General features: G+C 45.0%; 1 protein-coding gene across 1 annotated transcript in view; it reads right to left on the bottom strand.

Annotated features, from left to right (window-relative positions):
* Window positions 1-2892: 2892 nt before the first annotated feature.
* Window positions 2893-15169, bottom strand: part of YIPF5 (Yip1 domain family member 5) — a 62112-nt gene continuing 49835 nt past the window's right edge. Inside the window, exons 4-6 of the mRNA XM_063928121.1 lie at window positions 6733-6878; window positions 4645-4826; window positions 2893-3373 (exon numbers count right to left, since the gene is read on the bottom strand). Of these exons, the coding sequence (XP_063784191.1) occupies window positions 3211-3373; window positions 4645-4826; window positions 6733-6878 (491 nt within the window). The 3' untranslated portion in view covers window positions 2893-3210. The remainder of the gene's footprint in view (window positions 3374-4644; window positions 4827-6732; window positions 6879-15169) is intronic.

The raw sequence follows: 15169 nt of genomic DNA, 5'->3' as shown, positions 1-15169 counted from the left end.
TCTGGGCAGATATGACTGGCCTTTTGCCTGCATGCCCTCATGGGAAAGGAAGGATTGAGGCTGAAAAGACGGTGTCTTTTTCAGCTGAGATGTAACTTGGGGTAAAAAGGTTGGATTTCCCAGCTGTTGCCGTGGTCCCCAGGTCCGATGGACCGACCCCAACTAACTCCTTCCCTTTATACGGCAATACTTCCATGTGCCGTATGGGATCTGTATCACCTGACCACTGTCGTGTCCATGACATCTTCTGGGTGATATGGACAACGTACTTATCTTGATGCCAGAGAGCAAATATCCCTCTGTGCATCTCACGTACATATATATAGAATGCATCCTATTAAATGCTCTATATGAATAAAATATTTTCAGTCAGGGAATCCGACCAAGCCAACCCAGCACTGCATCTCCAGGCTGATGGCGATCGCTGGTCGCAGTATAACCACCGTATGTGTGTATATACTTTTTAGGATATCTTTCCAGCTTCCTATCAGCTGGCTCCTTGAGGGCGGCCGTATCTGGAGACGGTAACGCCACTTGATAAGCGTGTGAGCGCCTTATCACCCTAAGGGGTGTTTCCCAACGCGCCCTAATTTCTGGCGGGAAAGGGTATAACGCCAATATTTGCTATCGGGGTAACCCCACGCATCATCACACACTTCATTTTATTTTATCTGATTCAGGAAAAACTACAGGTAGTTTTTTCACTCCCACATAATACCCTTTTTTGTGGTACTTGTAGTATCAGAAATATGCAACACCTCCTTCATTGCCCTTAACGTGTGGCCCTAATGAGAAATACGTTTGTTTATTCACCGTCGACACTGGATTCAGTGTCCGTGTCGACCGACTGAGGTAAATGGGCGTTTTTAACGCCCCTGACGGTGTTTCTGAGACGCCCGGACCGGTACTAATAGTTTGTCGGCCGTCTCACGTCGTCAACCGACCTTGCAGCGTGTTGACATTCTCACGTAATTCCCTAAATAAGCCATCCATTCCGGTGTCGACTCCCTAGAGAGTGACATCACCATTACAGGCAATTTCTCCGCCTCCTCACCAACATCGTCCTCATACATGTCGACACACACGTACCGACACACAGCACACACACCGGGAATGCTCTGACAGAGGACAGGACCCACACTAGCCCTTTGGGGAGACAGAGGGAGAGTTTGCCAGCACACACCAAAACGCTATAATTATATAGGGACAACCTTATATAAGTGTTTTCCCTTATAGCATCTTTATATATATCTCAATATCGCCAAAATCAGTGCCCCCCCTCTCTGTTTTAACCCTGTTTCTGTAGTGCAGTGCAGGGGAGAGCCTGGGAGCCTTCTCTCCAGGCTTTCTGTGAGAGAAAATGGCGCTGTGTGCTGAGGAGATAGGCCCCGCCCCTTTTTCGGCGGGCTCGTCTCCCGCTATTTAGTGAATCTTGGCAGGGGTTAAATATCTCCATATAGCCTCTGGGGGCTATATGTGAGGTATTTTTCGCCAAAAAAGGTTTTCATTTGCCTCCCAGGGCGCCCCCCTCCCAGCGCCCTGCACCCTCAGTGACTGCCGTGTGAAGTGTGCTGAGAGGAAAATGGCGCACAGCTGCAGTGCTGTGCGCTACCTTTAGAAGACTGCAGGAGTCTTCAGCCGCCGATTCTGGACCTCTTCTTACTTCAGCATCTGCAAGGGGGCCGGCGGCGCGGCTCCGGTGACCATCCAGGCTGTACCTGTGATCGTCCCTCTGGAGCTGATGTCCAGTAGCCAAGAAGCCAATCCATCCTGCACGCAGGTGAGTTCACTCCTTCTCCCCTAAGTCCCTCGTTGCAGTGATCCTGTTGCCAGCAGGACTCACTGTAAAATAAAAAACCTAAGCTAAACTTTCTCTAAGCAGCTCTTTAGGAGAGCCACCTAGATTGCACCCTTCTCGGCCGGGCACAAAAATCTAACTGGAGTCTGGAGGAGGGTCATAGGGGGAGGAGCCAGTGCACACCACCTGATCGGAAAGCTTTACTTTTTGTGCCCTGTCTCCTGCGGAGCCGCTATTCCCCATGGTCCTTTCAGGAACCCCAGCATCCACAAGGACGATAGAGAAACAGCAGTTGTTAAAATACAGCTACTATTCTAAGAGGGAAATTCAATTGCAGGCAAAGGGTGCAAATTATCTTGACATTTAAACACCGGCATCAGCATTCCGTCTTGCACCCTTTGCCTGGCCAATTCGGACAAAAGTGCTCACTGCCCTATGGGGTAGCTAACACTTTGTGCAAGATCCTGCTGCAGTAAAGTGAGGTGGCTGCAGCACAGATTTGGCCGGGCGAACAATTCGCCACAAACTGAATTCCTCCCGAAGTGTCTATGGCAGGCATGTCCAAACTGCGGCCCTCCAGCTGTTGTGAAACTACACATCCCAGCATGCCCTGACACAGTTTTAGCATTTTCTGACTGTGTCAGGACATGCTGGGATATGTAGTTTCACAACAGCTGGAGGGCCGCAGTTTGGACATGCCTGGTCTATGGGGTAGAGCAGGGATGGGGAGCCTTCGGCCCTCCAGCTGTTGCTGAACTACACATACCAGCATGCCTTGCTACAGTTTTGATATTTGGCCATGCTAAAACTGTCGCAGGGCATGCTGGGATGTTTAGTTCAACAACAGCTGGAGGGCCGAAGGTTCCCCATCCCTGGGGTAGAGTTACTAAAGCTTCTAATACAGACAATTGGTGGTATTGCCCATTGCAACCAGATTCTGTCTATCATTTTCTACAGTGCAATAGAGAAATGATAGCTAGAATCTGATTGGTTGCTGCAGGCAACACCACCACTCGTCTGTTAGAAGCTTTAGTAAACATTACCCCTAGTGTAAACCAAAGTAGTTAACAGACAGAATGTAAATATTCTAACACTGACAGTTTAAATAACTTTATTATAAAATGTACAACATGATCAACTCAGAATTCTCTTTATTATTCAGTTTCCACATTGTGCCCGTTTCGGGAAACACCTCATCTCAGCATGCTAGTTAACACCATACAATTTAGCTAAAGCAAAGAGATTCCGAGTCCCTTCAGTACTTAAAAGTTCTATATAAAACAAGAACACAAGTTGTACGTCACTCGTTCCCTCCAAAATTTGCATCATAACAACAGTTGATCCATAATGACAGAGAAGATTGGTCTTGAAGGTGTGTTAGGCCCCATTGTAGTCCCACTGCAGAAGTCCGTTCAAAACACAGAAATCAGGGCAAACACACCATAGAGTAAAGCACAAGGATAGGCCACAAGGAACTGCTGTCCCTCCATGGCCAAAGCAGAAATGAAGATCTTTGAGGCAGAGAAGCTGCACCATCCAATTATTAACGCTGTAAGGAGGACACCCACAATACCTCTAAAAAAAGAGAACATAAACAATGTTTAAACACTCAAGATATTTTGATTGGATTAGATAAATAACACAATTATAGACATGCATATGCACCAGTCCCTCCAACACATCCCCACTAGTGTGACAGCAGAGACCCTAGCCCAGTCTGAGAGAAGGACCTGCCTGGAAAAGGCTAGCATGCAACCATGATAGGGAGGGAAGCGGCCACCATACCGCTAGTCGGGATCCCGGACGTCACAATGCAGACACCGTAATCCAGACAAGCGGGGAAGTACCGATGCAGGAATCCCAGCGCCACAGGCTTTCTTCCCTCTATGGGTGTCCACAACAGCCATAGAAGAAGAATAAATCCTGTGGCGAGTGCAGCGAGCCACCGTGCCCGCAAGGGGCTTGTTAGTGCTCGCCCCGCTGCCTGCACACGTGGCCGGGATCCCGCTGTTGGTATACTGATGGCCGGGATCCTGACCGTCGGTTTTACATACTGATCCTGGGAGGGAGGGAGTGGGACCGGGTTGTGGTGGCAATTGGCCAAAAGCTGGACAGAGCAGGGGACAGAGAGGGGGGCGATTCAGAGCAATGGGCAGACTAATGTGACCTTTACTAATTTATTTAATCATTTCTTAATGTCTGGAACTCCAATGTCTCCAGCCAGTAGCCATAGAGGAAACAAATGCCCGCTGCCTTACAGATTTAGGGGTCTATTTACTAAGCCTTGGAGAAAGATATGGTATCAGCCAATCAGCTCTTAACTGCCATGTTACAGGCTGTGTTTGAAAAATGACAACTAGGAGCTGGTTGGCTGGTACTTTGTCTCTCTCCACTTTATCCATCTACAAGGCTTAGTAAATAGATCCTTAAGTGAGGAAGAAGGATTGCGAGAGGCGGGGAGAGTGGCAGTGTTTGTGCAGGGTTGGATACCAAGACTGCGGTGACTAGGCATACTCTATGCAGAGTCCAATATACTTATTATGCATACATTTTGATATTTTAGATTATGCATTTCTAGGTTATCAGTCTACAGCTCCCGAATGGCTAGTCTAGCTGTAGTTTTGAGGCACCTTTCAGTGACATGATGGGGAGGCCAGTTTGAAGCAGCAAGGCAGAGGTGATTTGCTGAACAACACACATTTTAAATCCTATACAACAGTTTAATGAACTAATGGGGCAAACCATCTGAGATAAAAACAGTTTTGACTGCCCTATAATGCTTGGTAAAAGGTTAGTCTTATTTACAACCATTGTTATACAAAAGACACAAGAAATATGTTACTTACTGCAAAGAAAACACTACAGCAAAGCCAGACAGGATAATCATTGGTAGAAGACAATAACCCAAGACACTGGAAACGCAGCCAAATGAAACGCCGGTCATACTCATAAGATTGAGAAGGCAAAACATCCCCAAGCATCCAATTGTACTGATCCCGTAAATATAGCCAAACTGAATCTTACCAGCCTGTACAGAGGGAGGAGGGAAAAAAATAAACATGAATTACACATCTTGGGACCATCACCCAGAAATGGGCACATTGCATAGCACGCATACACATTGATAGGTTTTCATTTATGAATTCTATGTATAACAGACAAAATGACCATTTGTGGGCGATGGTTTACAGATCTTTATTTGGTCATGTATGAATCTTTACAGCATGCGGTTTCTGGCAGCTATTCATACTTTAGGATTCCTAATGGAAGGTTTGCCATACTCCTTTGTGACACTCTCAGCCATAAAAAGGCTATGCCATCCTAAGTCATTGGGAAGACAACCAACTTGGAGCTGAAAGTGCCCGAACGTAAAATAAGGCTTCAACCAGGAGGAGAAAACAGACTTTTCGGTGTCACTGCAGTTTTCAAAATCATACTCATATTATATACTTTTAGTTTTTCTTAATCTAGAAACCGGCACAGCAAACTACCAGTTGAATTGTTGCCAGTTTAGGACCAAAATTGCAAACAGGTAAAATACAGATATGTCCGTAATCATCTTACAGCGGGTAGTTGGTATTTACAGCACGATTGCCGCAAATAGAGTGCCCGTGGCTGTGCATAGGTATTTGCGTATGCACGCGCTTCCATTGAAATGCACGGTGTGTACACACGCTGCAACTAGTCGCAGCAAAGTGCTGGCAATCGCTGCATTTGTACGTGGCAAGCGATTTCTTGTAAGATGAATAGTGACACATCTGTACCTGTATTAAATCAACAAGATGTCTGCTACAAATAAAAAACAATAAAACATAAAAATAGGAAAAAGTTAAAAAGGTTTTGAATGTAGTGAGATATTTATAAAGAAAGTATAAAATGAAGCTGATCAGTAATCATGTGCTACCGTTTAATATTTAGACATCTCGTATAGTTATTAGAATATTAAAACAGCTTGTGCACTTATGGGGATCAATCACCTGTTAATGGTATGGGGCGGAGGGGGGGCAGGAGGAACAAATGCTCATGTGTACACACCATTCAACTTCTTAAACAAGTTAATGTTTGAATAAACAAAGTAAATTCTCTTTTACAGCGTTTATATAAAGTGCAGACTGTTTTGCTATAAAGTAGTGTACGCTGGGGGGAAATCGGTATGATATCCCGGCGCCTGGGATGCCGAACGTCAGGATCCTGACATCGCCATCCTGAGCGGTGGAATGCCAGCAGGGGGGCGAGCGAAATGAAGCCCCTTGCGGGCTCGGTGGAGAGCATGTTCTATTCTCCCTCTATGGGTGTTGTAGCCACTCAGAGGGGGAATCACCTACCTCGCCGGTATAGAGACTTTCTTCTTTTTTCTCATCAATTGGGACACTGAACATTTACTCCTCATCGCTGGGATATTCCCATTTATGTTTATGTTGGTGCTTTTCATTTGATTGGACAGCGCGTTTAGGTGGTAATATCTCTTTTTCTGTACATTCGCCGGTATACAGTCGGCAGTATGGTGCCCCTATCTGTATTGTGACAGCCGGGACCCTGACGACCGGTATGCTAACCACATGCTGTGTATGGGATATGCCTCCGCACATTATTCTTCACTTCCATTGGTAAATTAATTTTCAAAATTGCTGAAACCAATAACAGCCATGTGTGCATAAGAATGGTCCAAACCAATGGACAAACTTTAAAAAAAAAAAAAAAAATCCTTTAGGCACTATTTTCCAAATACCTACATTTAATAGTAATATTAAAATGTAGTGTTATGTTACTGTACACTACTACACTAATAAGTCCAGCATTAGCTGCTGTTAGAGAAGAAGAGTGCAAGATATATTACTTTCTGAAGAAATGATTAAGGGTCCACTGCGCACAGTTTCATCAACGTTATGAGTCTTACAAATAATGATACATTTAAATGTAAAAAAATAAAATACCAGTAGTAGTGTGGCTCCAAACGCAAGACAGAAAACCATTGGTCCGGCTAAATCTGTTTCATTCATGATGCTGCCATCTGCTACCTTTAGTGGGTGCAGCACCGTTAAGGTCTTCTGCCAAATGTGATCAAAGTTGATTCCAAGTTCTGCAGAGTAAATATATATACTGACCATTAATACGAGAATGCTGTTTGACATTAATATACAAACGCACAAGTTTGCAGATCCAGATAGCCACAGTGTTAGTCCGATGCTTAATTACAGAGGGCAAATTTTAGCTTTTTTTTTTGATAACCGTTTTCATTGACTCACAAAAACCATTCCGGTACAATTACGACATAATACAAAGACTGACGTGACTGGCCACATATTCTCTGTAAAGAGCTGCGGAATATGTGTGCGCTATATAAAATAACTTGTAATTAATAAATATATAAATAATAAAATGGAATTGGTAGACAATGAAACAGATGTGTCCTCCTACAGGCTTGCTGCAGTCATGTTTAACAGCCTTTCTAGTCACTCCATGCCGTGGCACGACTTGGTAGCGCAGAGCGTCTTTATGTGTGACTTTTTCTGTTTAAATGCGTCTAAGTCGCCTTGCTATGCAAATAGGGCTGATTAAACTGATACCTGCTACGTTACAGTGTTTTCCTGGAAATCACTGTAACATAGCATTTTGTATACAGATACAGCCGCAGTCACACACAGAATATGGGCATGCATATCATTTTAATCAGCATAAGCTGCTCATGTGCCCTAGTCACATAGCACTATGACTAAGACACAAACTCAGGAGGAAGCTGAATGCGCTCTAACCAGCGTAACGTGTAGAGCCTGAGCCTATTGCATTCTGACGATATCCTGGACTCCTGCTTCTTATCTTGGCATTATTTGGTCACTTGCTCCACCACTGGACTATGCACTGCAGCACCTTATGCCTGGACTATCCCTTCAGCCATCTTTGGACATCCCTAAGGCTGAGACAATATCAAGGGATCTGTGCCATTATACATCCGGTAAATAACACTGCCTATCATTGGAAAGTGCCCTAGCCAAGTTGTCAGAAATTGCACATAGGAGCACAGGAGTGGATTTGTGACTATCATAACTCCCACTGGTGGCATCACATGATCTTATTATTTACTGTTTAACATGTATTTTTAAACCTTTTTAACGTGATCTATTATGTATTTAATGAATTGTGATTATTACTATTATTTTATTAAACAAATCGTCCTTTTGTATTATATTCTACCACAGCCAGTGTCGGTATACCTACATTATTTCCTTGTTCTATAAAGCTAAGGGACTTCGACCATCCCCATACCAGCAGCTGCTGACAGCGCACTTGTATTATTCTCTAAATTTAGGTAATAGATAATGTTCAAAAAAACAATACTCCTTACAACCTCAGGAGTTAAAATATCAATATGGGAACAACAGCAACAGTAGGCAAAACAGTGACCATTTCCTAAAATGGAGCCCCACCAAATTTTAGCTTTTAAATGCTATACTATTATATCTTTGCCTCTGATATTCTATAGAAATGTAGGACTCATTTACACTATAACTGGTTAATCTAATCTGTTCAAGAAAAAAAAAAAAAAAATTCAATTAAGCGCAAAATATGTTGCGCGACTTTATACCATGGCTATGATTTGATGGTACAGGTTGAGTATCCCTTATCCAAAATGCTTGGGACCAGAGGTATTTTGGATATGGGATTTTTCCGTATTTTGGAATAATTGCATACCATAATGAGATATCATGGTGATGGGATCTAAATCTAAGCACAGAATGCATTTATGTTACATATACACCTTATACACACAGCCTGAAGGTAGTTTTAACCAATATTTTTTTAAACTTTGTGCATTAAACAAAGTGTGTCTACATTCACACAATTCATTTATGTTTCATATACACCTTATATACACAGCCTGAAGGTCATTTAATACAATATTTTTAATAACTTTGTGTATTAAACAAATTTGTGTACATTGAGCCATCAAAAAACAAAGGTTTCACTATCTCACTCTCACTCAAAAAAGTCCGTATTTCGGAATATTCCGTATTTCGGAATATTTGGATATGGGATACTCAACCTGTATACAATTAGAAAATCTTGTTACGTTAAAAGTCCTTATTTTAATGTGCAAATATCAGGAATTAGTGCAGCACCACTGCCATACCCTGCCTTATGAATAATTATGTATTCAAAGTTGTTTAAAAAATAAAATATGACCAATTAAGATGCAGAAAAATAATGTAAAATATATGCTGATGTATTGTAGGAATGGAACAAGAGTTCTTTAAAGTAGCAAGGAGCAGATGGTAGTTGACAGTACGGTTAAATGTGAAGCAGCAAGGGGGGCGTGGCCCATGGCGGCAAGCAGATAGGTAGCAGGTACCTGGAGCTCCCCGGGCTACCAATCCCGATACCTATCCAGAGCCCTTTTCTGAGGCACACTTGGGCTGCTCATCATCCCCTGTCCCTCTGGGCAGCGGCGGGCGTCTCCTGCAGTAACTCCGGCTGGCTTCTTGGCGGCGGGTGCCCGGTGCTGAGGCCTGGGCCGTTTCTGGCTCTCCGGACTAAATTTGGCACTTCCGCCCGCGAGTGCGCACACGCCCGCGAATCCGCGGCGGATTCCGGCGCTGCCAGGTGTGGTATGTCCCCCTGAAGCCCCTGGGTGTCCCCACCTTGCTGCTCCAGTGAGCCCAGAGTCTGCAGTCTACATCCCTGCACAGGGGAAGTGAGAGCTGTGGCTCCGGTGGCCATATTGGAAACAGTTCCCTCAGTCAGTGTTGCACAGCACTGTAAGCCTGTGGAGTGTGCCTGGCTGGGTGAGCTATGTATGGGCACACTAATTAGATCTCCTGCTACAGACTGCCTTTCTTGACACTGAATATTTGGGATTTTACTGACTTTCTTGACACTGAATACTCGGGATTTTTGTGCCACCTGCACCTGTCTGTGCCTTTAACCTACGTCACTGTCTGGGCTCCCTTTTCTGTCTGATTGCCGGTTCACTCTTGTTCACCATGGTGAAGGACGGCCAGCACGCGGCTTCGGCTATAATGGAGAAGTATGCTCGTCAATTTACCAGCCAGCCGGCGCAGTCATCTCCTAAATCTTCCCCTTCTGCTCAACATGATCCTCCATCTGGGGTCGCCTCAGGCTCTTCTACGTCACCTTCTGCCCCCTCCATTCAACAGGTACTAGAAGCTATAGCGGGTAGCGAACAACGTTTATCCGACAAAATGGAGAAAGTGCAATGCGATCTTTCATTATTTAGACAGGATGGTTCAGCACATCCGCGAGAGAGTGGGAGAGGCCGAGATGCGGGTATCCAACCTAGAGGTTTTATGTGGCTCTTTGAAGCAACCAGTTTCAACAGTGTTCCAGCAGGTTTCATCGCTGCAAGGCAAGTTGCTGGACATGGAGGGATGCCTACGCAGAAATAATGTACGGTTTGTAGGCCTGCCTGAGAAATTAGAAGGGTCACATCCTGAAGACTTTCTGGAATCTTAGCTCAAAGAGCTGTATGGCGCGGACTCCTTTACCTCACAGTTCGCGGTGGAACGTGCCCACAGGATACCCTCCAGGCCTCGACCTCCTGGTGCCCCTCCACAAACTTTTATCGCAAAATTCTTACATTACAAAGACTGTGACTCTGTCCTTCGTCTGGGTCCCACTCCTCAGGAATGGTGACATGGTGTCTGCCTTCCCGGACTTCGCTGCGGATGTCCAAAAGGACCGGGCCCAATTCCTGCCCATCAAGGGGCGTCTCTGGGACTTGAATCTCTCCTATTCTATGCTGTTCCCGTCCAGGCTTCATGTGGTGGCAGACGGGGAGACTAAATTCTTTAACTCTCCTAGAGAGGCGGCTGCCTGGCTGGACAGATATGCACCGGGTGCCCATCAGCTGGCTCCAGATTGACCTCCTGCATTGCTATTTCCGAACTTCTGTGCCTCGGTTATGCAAGTATAAGAGCGGGGAGCCCCTCTTGCTTTGGTGGTTCTGGGCTTCATTGAATAAAGTTGCTTACTTAAAGGTTTCTCTTAGGAATTTAGGAGTTGTTAGGGGTACTAGTATACCAAAGTTTGGGGAGGTATACGGGGTGGGGGGTTGTTATTTGGGTTCTGTCTGTTTTTGTGTTTTTTTTCTCCTTTCTTCAGTTTTTTATTTTTCATGTTTATGTATTTTAATCTGTGACGTGAAGCTATGTTGTATTGATTGGCACGGACTGCGGCCCCGGGGAATGCGGATGGCATGGTTTTCGGGATGTCAGACCCTGTCGTTATTTTGGGCTATTCTATGTGAGGCCTCTGGGTAGATGTTGATCATCTGTATGTCTTGATCAAGCACCTTAATCTCTGGTTGCTTTTACAAATGGGTCAGTCTAACTTTATTGTATGGTATTTATCCGTTGTGGGTCAGATACTTTCACAAATGCAATGCCTGACCTGAAACTTCTTGCTTGGAATGTCCGAGGTATTAACAATAAAATAAAACGTTCCTTAGTACTTAAAATGATTAGAAAATATGGCCCGGACATTATCTGTTTGAATGAGACCCATCTAGAGGGAAACAGACTGATGTTGCTCCGCAGACCCTGGGTGGGGTGGACCTACCAGTCCTCTCACCACTCCTCCTTTCGAGGGGTGTCGGTTTTGATAAAGAAAAACTGTGCAATTTGAGTTACTTACGCAGACCCTGGGTGGGGTGGACCTACCAGTCCTCTCACCACTCCTCCTTTCGAGGGGTGTCGGTTTTGATAAAGAAAAACTGTGCAATTTGAGTTACTTACGATTAACACCGATCAGTATGGTAGATTTGTATTTATAGTATGTAAATTGAGCTCTCAGCCTTTTTTTCTTTTGTCTGTCTATGTGCCCCCTCCGTTCTATGAAGTTTTGCAAAAGGCCGCCTCGTTCATTGCCAGTTCCCCTCACACTCCTGTTATCTGTTTAGGGGATTTTAATAATGTCCTCGATGTCTCTCTGGATAGGTGGAAGTCTGCTCCTGCCCCCAGCTGCCCATCTAAATTTGCCGATTTCGTGAGTAGTCTGTAGTGGGTAGATGCCTGGAGAACTCTATATCCTATGGTTCAGCAATTTTCCTCTTTTTCCAGCATGCATGGGTCCTTTTCTAGAATTGACCTGGTCCTGGTTCCCCCTGCACTATTGCCTAAAATCTCAGATGTTCATTACGAGTCTAGGGGTTTATCTGATCATTCACCCTTGCCGATGTCGCTTAATGTGGAGTGCCAGAGGGGACAGTACTATTGGAAACTACACCCATCTTGGCTGGTCCAGTTTGGTGACTGTTCAGACCTAGAGACTCAATGGGAGGGTTATTTCGCAGATAATGTAGGCTCTGCCCCGATGTCTGTAGTCTGGGATTCATTCAAGGTTTTTTTTACGTGGCACGTTGATTGGACGAATAGCTGCCCATAAAATGTCTAGTAGAGAAAAAGAGAAAACCCTTGAATCTGACTTTCGGGATCTGGAGAGTCGATATTTGACAGACGTTACCCCTGCGCTTAAAACACGTTGGCTGGCGGCTCAGTCGACATGGTTAATTCACCTTTCAGATAAAATCTCACATACTCTTTTACTTAGAGCCACTAAAATCTATATGCAAGCAGATGGACCTGGCAGCTTATTGGCTCATTTAGTTCACTATGACCGACCTGGGGGTACCATTGCGCAGGTGTCCGGTCCTGATGGCACCATTGTTGAAACCACGCCAGACATTGCGCAGTTGTTGCTCTCTTACTACGGGGATAGGTCTCGGCTGGCATGCTCCGAAGAGGATGTACGCCTTTACTTGGAACATATAACTCTTTCCAAACTCTCCCGAGGCTTGTGCCTTTCTAGACACCTCTATTACATTGGACGAGGTAACTACGGCAATAGGTTTGTCTCCTAACGGTGAATCCCCAGGCAGTGACGGACTTCCCCACTGAAGTGTACAAACATATTGATTTTTTTGGCCCCGGTTGCATACTCTGTTTCTAGATATATTTGCTAACAATCAATATCCCCCCTCCATGTCTGAGGCTATTATTATTATGCTGCCAAAGGGGGTCATTCCGAGTTGTTCGCTCGTTATTTTTTTGTCGCAACGGAGCGAATAGTCGCTAATGCGCATGCGCAATGTCCGCAGTGCGACTGCGCCAAGTAAATTTGCTATGCAGTTAGGAATTTTACTCACGGCATTACGAGGTTTTTTCTTCGTTCTGGTGATCGTAATGTGATTGACAGGAAGTGGGTGTTTCTGGGCGGAAACAGGCCGTTTTATGGGAGTGTGTGAAAAAACGCTACCGTTTCTGGGAAAAACGCGGGAGTGGCTGGAGAAACGGAGGAGTGTCTGGGCGAACGCTGGGTGTGTTTGTGACGTCAAATCACGAACGACAAGCACTGAACTGATCGCAGATGCCAAGTCTGGAGCTACTCAGAAACTGCTAAGAAGTGTCTATTCGCAATTCTGCTAATCTTTCGTTCGCAATTTTAATATGCTAAGATTCACTCCCAGTAGGCGGCGGCTTAGCGTGTGCAAAGCTGCTAAAAGCAGCTTGCGAGCGAACAACTCGGAATGACCCCCAAAACCCGGTAAGGACCCCAGGTTCTTAGATTCTTACAGGCCAATCTCTCTCATTCCCACCGATGCTAAGATCCTGGCAAAAATTTTAGCGAACCGGCTTAACACGGTTATTTCTTCCATAATTCACAAGGACCAATCCAGCTTTATGCCTGGAATGTCCTCCTTTATTAACCTGCGCAGACTATATACCATTCTGCAAGCCCCGCATGATTTTTCCCTCAGACTCGGTCGTGGTCTCATTGGACGCGGCCAAGGCTTTTGACAGTGTTGAGTGGTCATAACTCTGGGAAGTTATGAAATGTATGGGCTTTGGCCCTAACATTGGGGGTCATTCCAAGTCGTTCGCTCGCTGCCGATTTTCGCAGTGCAGCGTTTAAGTGAAAAAACGGCAAGCATGCGCATGGTACGCAGTGTGCATGCGCTAAGTACTTTCACACAAAACTTTGTAGATTTACACAAGCTCGAGCAATGTTTTTCCATCACTCGAGTGATCGTAGTGTGATTGACAGGAAGTGGGTGTTTCTGGGCGGAAACTGGCCGTTTTCAGGGAGTGTGCAAAAAAACGCAGGCGTGCCAGGTAAAAACGCAGGAGTGGCTGGCCGAACACAGGGCGTGTTTGTGACGTCAAACCAGGAACTAAACGGACTGAGGTGATCGCAGTCTAGGAGTAGGTCTGGAGCTACTCAGAAACTGCAGGGAAATATTTAATAGCAGTTCTGCTAATCTTTCGTTCGCTATTCTGCTAAACTAAGATACACTCCCAGAGGGCGGCGGCCTAGCGTGTGCAATGCTGCTAAAAGCAGCTAGCGAGCGATCAACTCTGAATGAGGGCCTATATACAATGGACAAAATTACTTTACCAAAATCCACATGCCAGGATCTCAGTAAACGGATATATTTCCTCCTCTTTCAATCTGTCCCGGGGCACCAGACAGGGATGCCCCCTTTCCCCCACACTGTTTGCTATAGCTATCGAGCCTTTGGCTTGTTTGATAAGGCCACATCCTGACATTATAGGTATTGCTATATTATACATTATAGGTATTATTATACATTATAGGTATTGCTACAGGTCCTTTAACAGATGACGCAGATGACCTGTTGTTGTTTCTGCATGACTATGCTACATCTATGCCCATTCTACTACAGGTCTTTGAGGAATTCGCCAGTTTCTCTGGCCTCCATATAAACTGGACTAAGTCTTTTATTATGCCTGTCATTGGCCCCCTCCCACTGTGCCAAAGATTTCTCTGCCGCTTTGTTGGAAAGACCAATTTAAGTATCTCGGTATCCAAATTCCGAATAACCCCTCTGACTTCCTACCTTTGACGGTGACTGGCAGAGTTAGCCTCATCAAAATGATATTGCTGCCTAAAATCTTGTATATGGATTTTGCAATCTCCGGTATTTATTTTTCTGTCTTTTTTCAGGAAATTGAATAGTATATTATCGTCTTTGATACGGGCCAATAAGAGACGTAGAATACAGTTACATACTCTTACCAGACAAAAAGCTGATGGTGGATTGGCTTTACCCAATTTTCAATTATATTACTACGCCGCTCAGTTGTCACACATTAGTACCTGGATACAGGGTGGGGATGTTGGCTCTCTACAATGGGTATTTCTCCAATGCTACTATCCAGACCTTTCTCCTACACAGGTCCTTCTGAGCGGTCATATATCTCGGTTTTCACTGCCCATGGTCTTTCAGGCTGCAAAAATTTGGCTTGCGCAGAGGGTTCTTCTTGACTTTGACAGTCTGGACCCGGATACTCCCCTCTGGTATTCTGCTTGGCTCCCTGAATTGAAAACTCTTGAGGA

Source organism: Pseudophryne corroboree, chromosome 6 (assembly GCF_028390025.1).
Source record: "Pseudophryne corroboree isolate aPseCor3 chromosome 6, aPseCor3.hap2, whole genome shotgun sequence".
NCBI classification, from domain to species: Eukaryota; Metazoa; Chordata; class Amphibia; order Anura; family Myobatrachidae; genus Pseudophryne; species Pseudophryne corroboree.
This window is presented reverse-complemented; position numbering and strand designations above follow the sequence as displayed.